The sequence below is a fragment of the Terrapene carolina genome, unplaced genomic scaffold, assembly GCF_002925995.2.
Source record: "Terrapene carolina triunguis isolate 2854851 unplaced genomic scaffold, T_m_triunguis-2.0 Scaffold718, whole genome shotgun sequence".
Classification (NCBI taxonomy): Eukaryota; Metazoa; Chordata; order Testudines; family Emydidae; genus Terrapene; species Terrapene triunguis.
This window is the reverse complement of record NW_020665069.1, coordinates 222,195-234,999: the sequence shown is the minus strand read 5'-3', so window position 1 is coordinate 234,999 and position 12,805 is coordinate 222,195. Positions and strand designations below refer to the sequence as shown.

The 12,805-nt window shown below is 55.9% G+C and overlaps 1 protein-coding gene across 1 annotated transcript in view; it reads left to right on the top strand.

The window, feature by feature from the left end:
• LOC112111020 (protein capicua homolog) overlaps nt 1-12,521 on the top strand; it is a 46,786-nt gene extending 34,265 nt beyond the window's left edge. The window contains exons 3-4 of the mRNA XM_029913592.1: nt 9,951-10,189; nt 12,429-12,521. Coding sequence (XP_029769452.1) covers nt 9,951-10,189; nt 12,429-12,521 — 332 coding nt within the window. The remainder of the gene's footprint in view (nt 1-9,950; nt 10,190-12,428) is intronic.
• Nucleotides 12,522-12,805: the final 284 nt, after the last annotated feature.

Sequence of the window (12,805 nt, the reverse complement as noted above, 5' to 3'; positions counted from 1 at the left end):
ACATACCCTGCTCCCCCCAGCACAGAGACGTTCTTCCCATCCTCCCCTGACTGCCCCCCCAGTGTAACTCCCCCTGCACATCTCCCCTCACAACCCTCACAGCCCCCCATCCTAATGTCCCCCTGGGCTGTTCCCTCTTCATATAAAGCAGGCTGCAAATGCACAATGTCTGCAGTCACAATGCCTCCCACTGCCCCCCAAATCACCGTGGGGCATGGAGAGGCCAAGTCACCCCACGGGCAGCACTCCTTGCTTCCTAAGCGTAAATGACCCTTCATAGGTACAGGAGCCCTCCGAAAGGAAGCACCTGGGATTAAGGCTGGCACCCAGTATCCCCCACTGCCGGCAGCATGATGCCTCCCAGCGCCACGCTGGGGCAGCGGGGTCGGTGGCGGGGGTACACCTCCCACTGTCCAGCTGTCCCTCGGCAGTTAGCGATCAAATCCGGCTTAGCTGCTGATGTCACGGCCAGGCAGCCGTGGCTGGGCTTCGGTCAGACAGAACACCCAGAGAGGAACCCGAACCCAAACCCTGCACCCGCCCCAGTGATGCCGAAATATCCAACCCTGCCCTGTACTGGCGGGGGAAGGAAGGCCAGAGGCAGCCACCTAAGGCCAGATATTTACAGGTATTTCAGTGACTAAAGATACTGGTAGGAGCTTAATGGGATTTTCAAAAGCGCCATATGTGTTTAAAAAGCTGGCCTAATCCCTCCATCTGTGGATAATAACGCTCACAACTGGTGAAGTTTCAGACTGGTTCACAATGTTTTATTGGCAACAAATAGCGGGACCCACTCATGGTGTGATACTCACGTCCGCTCATTCCCAAAAGAATAAACCCCATAAATTCCCTGGCAACTTGGACATACCAGAAGGGGGATAAATCCTTCAATGCAGCTCGAAAGTGGCTTTTAAATAAACACGCCGTTCTTTAAAACCAGCAGGAATTCATTTCAATCCCTGTTCATTTCAGGAGGAACTCAAACTACTCAATACGATATTGTTAAAAACCCATGGCCCTAAGGCCATTAAAAACACACTGCTTTAACATTCCCATGACAAACCCAGCTGTGTGCCGTGTCTTCACTAGGACCAAGGTTTGTTCTTGACTCACGTTAGCTAGCACACGGTCATGAACACGAGGTGAAATCCTAGGCAAGACAAGACAGACCCTAGGCTCCCGCATCTTCTTACCTCAACCCACTACAGTGTGAAAACTCCAAGCGGCAGTGCCTTGTCTTCACTGGGGTTTTACCTTGCGCTAGCTGACTTGAGTTAAGGGCGCACCTCTCTTCCTAGTGAAGATGCACATGGAGAGTCCCCGCACACCCCACACTGCAGTCCGTATGTTCCAGCATGGATCTGGCCTGGCTTTTTCCATTTCTACAAGGAAAGCAGGACAGGCAGTTTAAAAACCAACAAGTGGCCCTTTCCCCAAGCCCCTTAAAAACAAGCCCCAGTGGGGAGGTAGGGTGAAATTCCCTCCCGCTCCCCATGATTATCCATCTTGGTCCCCATGGCCCTCCTCCCAGTGCCGTTCTCCGAAAGGCAGGGCCTGCTCCATCTCCGGTCCCCAGGGAGCCGGGGAACCAGCTGGAGCTCAGCTGGCCGATGTTCAGTGTGGCGGCTGGAGAGGCGCTGGGCTGGAGGAGCAGGTGAGGCTGGGCAAGGCCCCCTGGATGGAGAAGCTGCATGTTTGCTTGGGGACGAGGAAGCCAGTCCTTGCTGTGGCGGGATCTAAACAAAACACATGAATCAGCGTTATGTTCCAGGACGCGGTCCCTGCACTCCCTCCCCCTTCCACTGTTCAGATCCCAGGCTGGCCAAGCAGGCCAAGCTCTCCCCCAAGACAGGCCCGTGACTCTCCTCTGGTGCTGCCCAGGGACGAGGTATGGCCTATGGCTGTTGGGATTTCAGTGGCTGCACCTCCCAGCACAGGAGGCAAGCTGATACTGAGCAAGCCACAGAGCGTCCCCCTGACTTGGGGCATGAATATGGCCACTCACTACCTGGCACGTCACGTGGGCAGGTCTGTTCTGTACCGGAGGACTGAGGGTATGTCTACACTGCGCACTAAGCTCGGGCTCTGATTCAGGTTTGAGCCCAAGCCCCCCTTCCGTCCACACACATCAGTCTGACCTGGGTCAGTGAGCACTCAGGACGCAGGTCCTAGGACCCTGCTGCGGGGGGTGTATCAGAGTCCCACTGGGACTCAGGTCATTTTGCAATATGGGCAGCTCAAACTGCAGACCCGCGTCAGAAGGCCTGTGTAGTGTAGTATGGACGCATTAGCATGGCTGTGAGGAAACCCAGGTCCAGCAGTCGTAAACTCCGGTTTACAGTGCAGGGTGGTGGCTAGAACATGGCTTGGAAACACCAATTCCACTAGCCGGGGGTCCCACAGACTCCGGTTTACAGTGCAGGGTGGTGGCTAGAGCACGACTTCGAACCACCGAGTCCACTAGCCGGGGTCCCACTGACCCAGGGGTGACACTCCGCACCCCCTATTCATCACAGTGGTATGATTATATGATTATGACATAATTATGCTGCATCTTGGACAAAATATGTCCTGTGAGGTGTCTATGGAAAAGTGATGGTTTGCTGAATATGATTATCCACTTTGTTTAAATGTATCATTTTTGTATCTGGGGTTATGAATAGTGACTTTGTAGGTGCTTGCACCTGGGTAACACCCAAACGTTCGTTTGCATTCAGGCTAGCCAGCACACCATGAATGGCCTATCAACAAAGACAAGGGCCATGGAAAAGGCTTATCCTCACCTGGGGGGGCTTCAGTCAGCCCATGGATAATGGCTGCCATGACTCAGCAAAGTATGCAAGGCCATGTGACTAGATCACATGATACTGAACTCCATTTTGGTACCTGTATTTTTCCACAAACTGGGCTGGGACTTGGCTTGGAACAAAGGGGTTCCAGCCATATGGAAGAAGCTATAAAAGAGGGATGTGACATCACCAATGGGGCTCACTCCCCACACAAAAGAATGCCTGGAAACACCTGAGGATAGGGTTGCCAACTTTTTAGTCGCACAAAACCGAACACCCTAGCCCTGCCCCTTCCCCAAGGCCCCTCCCCCTGCTCACTACATTCCCCCTCCCTCGGTGGCTTGCTCTCCCCCACCCTCACTCACTTTCACTGGGCTGAGGCAGGGGGTTGGGGTTCAGGAGGGGGTGAGGGCTCTGGCTGGGGGTGCAGGCTATGGGGTAGGGCCAGGGATGAGGGATTTGGGGTGCAGGAAGGTGCTCTGGGTTGGGGGGGGCTCAGGCCTGGGGCAGGGGGTTGAGGCTTGGGGTTGGGGCGTGGTCTTACCTTGGGCGGCTCCCAGTCAAAGGCGCTGTGGGGGGGGCTAAGGCAGGCTGCCTGCCTGTCCTGGCACCGCGCTGAGTGCGCCCCGGAATCAGCCAGCAGGTCCGGGTCCTAGGCAGGGGGGCCAGGAGGCTCCATGCGCCACTCTCGCCTGCAGGCACTGCTCCCCTGAGCTCCCATAGGCTGGGAACTGGCCAATGGGAGTACGGAGCCAGTGCTCGGGGCAGGGGCAGCGTGTGAAGCCCTGTGGCCCCCCCGCCTAGGAGCCAGACCTGGTGGCTGATTCCAGGGCGCAGTGCGGTGCCAGCCAGGACAGGTAGGGACTAGCCTGCCTTAGCACCACAGTACCACCGACTGGACTTTTAATTTAACGGCCTGGTCGGCAGTGCTGCCTGTAGCCGCCAGGGTCCCTTTTCAACCGGGTGTTCCAGTCGAAAACCAGACACCTGGTCACCCTACCCGAGGAACAAAGACTGAACTGGGCGAAGTGCTGGCCCCAGGCAGGAAAGAAGGAAGCCTGCTTATGTAGGAAACCTTGGTGGACTTTTGTACTATTTGACAGGGTGAGATGCTGCTTAATTCAAATCCTATCTGGTATATTAGGCTTACATTGCGTTGATGTTTATTTGCTAGGTAATCGACTTTGATCTGTTTGCTATCACTTATAATCACTTAAAATCTGAAGTTGATAATTCTGTTTTATATTTCACTTAAAACAGTGTGGTTCGAGTGAAGTGCTTGGGGAGAAATCTCAGCTCAGGAACAAGACTTGGTGCACGTCCACTTTCCTTTGTAGAAGTGGCGGACTGGGTAATAAATTCACACTGGGCAGGGCAGGATGGTACAGCTCCGGGATCTAGGCTGGGGAGCTGAGGGTATTTTGGCTGGAGCCTCTCTAGTGTTGGTTCATGCAGTGGCTGGCCAGAGCGTTGATGATCACGGCTGGGTGTGGCCCCGCCTGTGGATGTTTGTGTGAGGGTCAGCTTGGAGGGCTTTGCTGCTTGTCATGAGGTCAGTGGGAGAGGGAACCCAGACTGGTAAAACAGAGGGCTCAGCAATCCCCCAGTTCCAGGTTGCACCCCGGGGGTGTATATGTGTCACACCAGGTTTACGAGGCAGTGTGGACATACCCTGAGTGGCTCATGGAAATGGGATACAGGCACCTGTTCCAACCAGACCCAGGGGAGAAGGCTGGCTGGTTCCAGGGGGGCAGGAAGCGGGATATGCAGCTTGTCCCTTCCAGGGGGTGCTGGCTCTAATCCAGACTCTGGTCTAGGGTTGCCAACTTTCTAATTGCACAAAACCAAATAACCTAGCCCTGCCTCTTCCCAAGGCCACTCCCCTTGTCCCGCACCTTCCCTAGGCCACTCCCCCTGTCCCACCGCTTCCTTGAGGCCCTGCCCCCCACTCACTACATTCCCCCTCCCTCGGTGGCTTGCTCTCCCCCACCCTCACTCACTTTCACTGGCTGGGGAAGGGGTTGGGGTGCGGGAGGGGGTGAGGGCTCCATCTGGGGGTACAGACTCTGGGGTGGGACCGGGGATGAGGGATTTGGAGTGCAGGAGGGGGCTCCAGGCTGGGGGGTAGGACAGAGGGGTTCAGGGTGTAGGAGGGGGCTCTGGGCTGGGGCAGGGGGATGAGGGCTCTATCTGGGGATGCAGGCTCTGGTGTGGGGCCAGGGATGAGGGGTTTGAGGTGCAGGAGGGGGCTCTGAGTTTGAGGGGGGCTCAGGGCTGGGGCAGGGGGTTGGGGCTCAGGGTTGGGGCACGGGCTTACCTCCAGCGGCTCCTGGTCAGCGGCACATGGGGGTAAGGCAGGCTTCCTGCCTGTCCTGATTCTGCACTGCGCCCCAGAAGCGGCCAGCAGGTCCGGCTCCTGGGCAGAGACATGGCAGGTGGCTCAATGCACTGGTCTCACCCGCAGGCACCGCCCCCACGGTTCCCATTGGCCGCGGTTCCTGGCCAGTGGGAGTGCGGAGCCGGTGCTCAGGGTGGGGGCAGTGCACAGAGTCCCATGGGCCCCCTGCCTAGGAGCCAGACCTGCTGGCCACTTCCAGGGTGCAGCGCGGAGTCAGGACTGGTAGGGACTAGCCTGCCTTAGCTCCACAGCACCACCGACCGGATTTTTAGCAGCCCGGTCGGCGGTGCTGACTGGAGCCGCCAGGTTCCCTTTTTGACCGGGTGTTCCGGACACCTGCTCACCCTACCAGGGGGACTGGCTAGCTCAGGGGGTGGGCAATGGGACATGGAGCTTTTTCCCTCTGGGGGCACCAGTTTCAGTGCTGTCCTGGTGGGCTCAGGAGTGAACGCTGTTCTGATCGTACAGCCGTTCAGTGGTCTGTGAGTGGGAGCTGAGTGTGCTGGGTCTCTGTGCCTGAGCAGGCCGGACCCCTGGTGGGAAGGGTCAGTAATCGGACACGTGCCCTCAGTGATGGGACCAGCCGAGCGGCTTGCACTGTACCTGCCAGGCTCCAGGTCCCAGGTGCCCTGCTTCTGCTCCTCTCCTCTGCCACCTGCCCCTTGCTGCCACTGCCGCTCCCCTGGCTTGCAGGGCCTTGCTGTGACTTGAACCGTGGGGCAAGCACAGTGTCTGGGAGGGACTGGTGGGGAATGAGGTATGGGCTGGGAGTCAGTAAGGACAGCCTGGGGAGCGTGTGCACTTCCACCATGACAGGGGGGCTTTGTGTGGGCAGCGGGGAGATGGGCATTTCTGCGGGAGGGGCGCACAAGGGCAGGGACCGAGGGCTGCTGAGAGCAGAGGCAGCGCGAGCTGGATCCGGGGCGGACGCAGCTGTCTCTGGAATCCCACCGGGATCCGCAGCCTGTGTCAGGCAGAGGGTCTGTGGAGTGGAGCCCAGGGAGTCAGAAGGGGCGGGATGGGGAATCCCCCGGGGGCTGGAACTAGGTTTGAAGACCTGGATGTTGGAAACCATCAGGGTTGTGGCTGCCTGGGGCCCCCAGGGTGGCACCGTCGAGACCAGGCGCAAGTTCTTGCATGACTGAGGAAGAGTGCTGCAGCGCAGCAAAGGGGGGAGCACACGTCCCGAGCCCTGCTGCCCACCAGCACCAGCCTTGTCACCAGGGGCCTTCAGGGCCTGCTGCTGGGTGGGATCAGATGCCCCCATGTTACCGGGGTCTCCAGGGGGAGGGGTGAAAGCAGGAAAGGCCAGCAAGGGGGGTGCAGCGCCAGCGAGGGGCAGGAAGTCTGGCATGGCAGCAGAGGGGGCCAGATGGGGGGAATTTCTCAGCACCATCAAGGCCTCGGCAGCCTCCTTCTGCAGCTGCTCTTCGGAGACGGGGGAGAAGACAAGCCCCCTGGTGCACCTGAGCGGGAGGTGAGCCGAGGAGAAAGGAAGCTGAAAGAGAGCGAAGAGACGATTCCCACATCAGGGGAGGGACAGGCACGCGGATCCAGCTGAGATCAGGACATAGGCACCCCAGCCCAATAGTATCCCCCCATTACACAGCTGCTGAGGGTGGAGCTGGCTGGCTGGGATACGGGGCCCTGGCTGGTTCTTGGGAAATGAGCCATGGGGCCTTTCCCCTACAGGAGGCTGCAGTTCGAGTCCAGCCCCAGGTCGGCGCTGAATGAAAGATGCCCAGTCGTCTCTCTCTCTGTTCCGATCACTGTGCTGGGGCTGGAGCACCACAACACGTTCCTGTGCAGTGGACTCACGCTCCTCGGGGGCCGGCTGAGGCCCTGGGAAGCCGTGGACACATACTGGAAAGGAAGAAGAGAGCCAGCCGAGTCCGGGATGGATGCCTGAGCTTTACAACCGTCCCCTGAGGGAGCATGTGTCAGCATCACGGGGGACACAAAAGGGGGTCTCTCGGCTGCCATATCTCAGCCCTCTGAGGAGGACAGATCTCAGAGCTACGCACCTGGGCTCCTGGCAGTGTCGACTCCAGGTGGCTGCTCAAATCCATGTTCCCATCCAAGGGACTCAGCGCCAGGCGGCTGGAACAGGCAAGAGACAGTGCATCAGAAAACGCTGTGCTTGGCAGCTTGTCTCTCACTCTAAGTCTGCTGAACCAAAAGCCGCTGGCTGGGGAGAGTCATTTCAGTGTCTGTTTATGGCCCGTCTCCCATGCCGGGTCCCTGGCTTTCCCATGACATTTACAAATAAACTGTCATGGTGGGAGACACCAGATGGCTCTGGCTGGGAAGCATATACACAGAGTCTTACAGGTTATTTTTTTCTTAATGTGCGAGCAAGTTTTCAGCCTTTGGAGAAATACTGTGGGGTTAGTTTCGTCTGTGCAGATGTCAGTGACAAGCTCTGTTCCAGGACTGGGTGCATGCAGTGCAAATAAAAGATGTTACCCATAGAGAATACCCAGACTCCATGTCACTGATTTCTCCTCCACGAGGAAGGTGACCTGCAAAGCCGAGGGGTAATGCTGATGTTGGCAATGAGACACCAGTGCTGAAAGAAGGGGTAACAGCACTCTATGGAAATCTTTCCAGCTAGAGCCACATTAACCTCTGGCCCTTTAAGAGGAGATGGTTCCAGGCATGTGTGACACCCTTAGCTCACCTCCCCAGGTGGAGAAAATTAGCAAAGTCACATGATGACAGGCAGGTCATGTGGCTAGATCAGGCCTCTGACAGAAGCCTATGGAGAAAGAGAAGGGAGGCTCTAGAGCAGTTTTCAAACTTTTTTTCTGGTGACCCAGCTGAAGAAAATTGTTGATGCCCATGACCCAACGGAGCTGCTCTTGGTCAGTGGGAGTGCGGAGCCGGTGTTCGGGGTGAGGGCAGCGTGCAGAGCCTTGTGGCCCCCCCCCCCGCCTAGGAGCCGTACCTGCTGCTGGCCGCTTCCGGGGTGCAGCAAGGTGTCAGAACAAGTAGGGACTAGCCTGCCTTAGTCGGGCAGCACCGCTGATGGGACTTTTAATGGCCCAGTCGGCAGTGCTGACCAGAGCCGCCGCGACCCGGTGCCTTACATTCTGCAACCCAGTACTGGGTCGCGACCCACAGTTTGAAAACCACTGCTCTGGAGAGCCTTGGGGTGGGAGGCCAGGGGAGAGAGGACAGACCCTCAGGAAGGAGTGCTGTGCCCAGCTTGAGACTGGGCGGGGAAGACTTTTAGGGCTTGTCTACACTGGCAAGTTTTGTCGCCAAAAACTGCCTTTTGGCGACAAAACAGCGATAGCGTATACACTGCAATGGGACTTTTGTCAAAAAACCCCGCCCATTTTTGGTGACAAAAAACTTTCACCCCTGCAAGAGACTTTTGTCTTTTCCCCTCCCTTTATTGTCGACAAACAGCAAGTGTAGACACTATGCCTTTTTTTTTCGATTTTATTGGCCTCCGGAAAGTGTCCCACAATTCCCATGCTGCCGCTCTGGTCAGCAGTTTGAACTCCACTGCCCTGCTGCCAACCTGCTCCTCCCCCTTGCAAGCCCCGGGAATTTTCAATCTCATTTCCTGCTTGCCGGCTTCCCAGGTGAGCATGGCTGGCTACCACACCAAACGCGCGCCTGCTTGGACCACCGCTGAGCTGTTGGATCTGATCAGTATATGGGGAGAGGAGTCTGTTCAGTCGCAGCTGCGAGTGACCCGTAGGAATCGGGACACATATGGGCAAATTTCTCGAGGCTTGTGTGAAAAGGGCTATGATTGGGACACACAGCAGTGCAGAGTGAAGATAAAGGAGCTGAGGCAGGCGTACCATAAAGCGTGGGAGGCAAATCATCGCTCCGGTGGTGCACCTAAGACCTGCCACTTCTCTAAGGAGCTGAATGCTATCCTCCGTGGTGACCCCACCTCCATCGCCGATTGTCCCATGGATACTTCGGAGGCAGCAGAAAGAGGGGGTAACCCGGAGGCTGAAATTCTGGATGAAGAAATCGAGCTAGAAGAGTACGTGGATCTCCCATCAAGGTCGCCCAGTGGGGCAGGCAGCCAGGAACTTTTCTCCAGAAGTGCTGTACGGGGAGCAGGAAGCAGATGAGACGCCGGGTAAGTTGCTGTGGCTTGTGTAGGGAATCAAAAAGTGGGAGGCACGTAGTGTTCTCTGTGAGCTGGACATTGCCCTGTGTAGCTAATCTGCATGGCTAAGCAGGGTGTTGATGGACATCGAGAGCTGCAGGGAATCTTCCAGAGAGAGGTTCTGGAAAGTTTCCAAGAGGTACTTGTTAATCCTCTGCCGCAGATTCCAAGGGATTGCAGCCTTGTTAGTTTCCCCCATTGTAGGAAACTGTCCCCTGCCATTTAGCAATCACTGGGGCTGGGACCAAAGCGGCACATAGCTGAGCTGCATATAGACCGGGGTGAAAGCCGCAAGCATTCAGCAGCTGTGCCCTGGTTTCTCTGGTCAACCTGCAGCAGCGAGATGTCAGCCAGCAGTTGGCCGCCTGTGAAAAAGTGTGGGATCATTTTAGAATGAGTTCCCTGCAAAGCTGTCCTGCAAGCCGTGACCGTTTTGTCTGTACGCACAACCGCCTTCCCCCCACTCCCGACACTCACCATGATTGGGGTGCTTGCGGAGCTGTGTGCCTGCCTAGACTCCGTGAGAAAGTGATAGCTACTAGTTGCAAAAGGCCCTTGTTACTGAAATGTTTCAATCGTTTGCTGGAATGTTACAGTCCCTCTTCTGTGAATTGTCCCACAGCAGCCGAGACCTTGAGGAACACACCACGCACCCCTGCCGACTGGCTTCAGCAGATAAGGAAGAAGCCGAGACGCAGCAAAGACGACATGTTCAGGGAAGTGCTGCAGCGCGATGAGAGACAGACCAGGGACAGAATAAAGAATGCAGTATTTGCTAGGCAAGCAACAGAGCGGATGATAAAAGTGATGGAGGATCAGACAGAGATTCTCAAGTCTTTGATGCAGCTGCAGACTGAGCAGGTCCGTGGTCGACCTCCACTGCAGCACATGCAAATGCACAATTCTTTGCCAACCCCACCCCCCTCTGTGCCCACACATTCCTTTGTACTTCACAGCACTCCTGAGTTTCCCCATCACTCCACACCCCTCTCACAGCTTGCACAATGATAGCTGGAGCTACACACAGTTGTGAGGTTTTACCCTTCTTAACAATAAATAAAGGCCAAGGTATTTAATGGTACAGCGTTTTTATTCTGTGTTCTACAAAGGCGTATAGCAATCAATTCACTCTCGGGAACAGGCTTCTAAATCATTTTGTTGCATAGATCTTGGGCCCCAAAATTGTACATGGATGCACCAGAGAAGCAACTCCAAAGCAGACATGTGTTAGTGCCCCTCATTGTCCAAGCGGTTCCTCAAAGTCTCTCTGATGTTAATAGCAGCCCTCTGGGCTCCTCTGACAGCCCTAGCATCTGGCTGTTCAAACTGTGCAGCCAAGCGCTCTGCCTCAGTGCTCCACACCCAGGGCCGGCTCCAGGCACCAGCTTGCCAAGCAGGTGCTTGGGGCGGCCACTCCGGAGAGGGGCGGCACGTCCAGCTATTCGGTGGCAATTCGGCGGATGGTCCCTCACTCCGGCTCGGAGCGAAGGACCTCCCGCCGAATTGCCACCACAGATCGCGATTGCGATCGCGGCTTTTGTTTGTTTGTTTGTTTGTTGCACCGCTTGGGGTGGCAAAAACCCTGGAGCCGGCCCTGTCCACACCTGAGCAAACATTTCACCCTTAGATTCACACAGATTAGGCAAAGTGCAGCACGCGGCTATGACCGGGAATATTATCCTCGGTAAGGTCTAGCCTGCCATTGAGACACCTCCAGCGAGCTTTCAAGTGGCCAAAGGCACATTCGACTACCATGCGGTGCCTGCTCAGCCTGTTAAAATGCTCCTTGCTGCTGTCCTGAGACAGGGCTGTAAGGGGTAAGCCGGGTCTCTCAGGATTACTATGGGCATTTCCACATCCCGCACTGTGATCTTGAGGTCTGGAAAGAAATTCCCCGCCGGCAGCTTTCTGTACAGGCCACTGTTCCTGAAGATGCGTGCGTCATGCACCTTTCCAGACCAGCCTGCACTGATGTCCGTGAAACACCCCCGTTGATCCACAAGCGCCTGCAACACAATGGAGAAGTATCCCTTCCTATTGCTGTACTCAGAGGCAAGGTGGTCTGGCGCTAAAATTGGAATGTGTGTGCCATCAATCGCCCCGCCACAGTTAGGGAAACCCATCTCTGCAAAGCCATCCACTATTTCATGCACATTTCCCAGAGTCACGGTCCTCCGCAGCCGGATGCGATTTATTGCCCTGCACACTTGGAGTAATACAGCCCCAACAGTGGACTTCCCCTCTCCAAATTGATTTGCGACTGACCGGTAGCAGTCTGGATTTGCTACCTTCCACACAGCGATCGCAAAACACTTCTCTGACAAAAGGGCAGCTCTCAATCTGGTGTCCTTGCGCCGCAGGTCGGGGGTCAGCTCAGCACACAGCTCCACGAAGGTTGCTTTATGCATCCGAAAGTTCTGTACCCACTGGTCTTCATCCCACACCTGCATGACAATGCGATCCCACCAATCAGTGCTTGTTTCCCTAGCCCAAAAGCGACAGTCTACCATATGCAGCTGCTCTGTGAATGCCAAAAGCACTGATAAGTTGCTGCTGTCCATATCGCACTCGGGTGCCTGCGATTCATCCTCTGTCAGTAACTTTGCGAGTAACTCTACTGCCATGCGCGATGTCTTCACGACAGTTAACAGCACATAGGAGAGAAGTGCGGGATCCATCCTCTCTCACTGCAGATGCTGGCGCGCACTATAAAGACTGACAATTGGAAAAATGGCGCAAAAGGAAGCCAGAAGCCATTGGAGGGCTGGGACACAAAGCGGTGCATGACGGGACATTTTGCACGTCCCAGGATGTGCCGTGCTCCGTTTCTGCCTTCCCACAACACCTAGCGACAGATGGTGTCACCAGGCACTGTGGGATACATACCCACAGTGCATTGCTCACACTGTCGATAATGGTGCCCCGAATGTGGACATGATCTGTCGACGGGGGGGGGGGGGGAATGTAGACTCGCTTTGGCGACTTTGCTTTTGTCGATTTTTTCATGTTGATATTAGTTTCATCAACAAAACTTGCCAGTGTAGACAAGCCCTTATTTTGAACCCCCGGAAGGGGTGGACTTGTTTCTTTTATGTCTTAGCTGCAGAATGAAGAAGCTGCAGCAGCCAAAGCAGGCTGGATAATTGGGAGATCCAACCTGCATGAGGGGGAACTGAGGCAGCAGCTAGCCTGAAACTAGATCAGGCTGGTGGCACTGCTACACCTGCACTGAGGGTTGAAAGTTGATGGAGGCCCCCTGTCTTCACCACGGGGACCAATAGGTGGATTGCCTTAGCCTCTGGCTAGCCCCCAAGCCCTCCCCATGTGTGATTAACCAGACGTGTGGCTATTGGTATGTGTAAACATGGCTGCTCTCTCACCACACAGCTCTGTTCCGGGGGCAGGTGTTGGGTTTGCTGCTTACAGAGTAGAACTGGTCTAGGCTGGTGTTTAGTGGGACCAGGCAGGAAAGGGGAT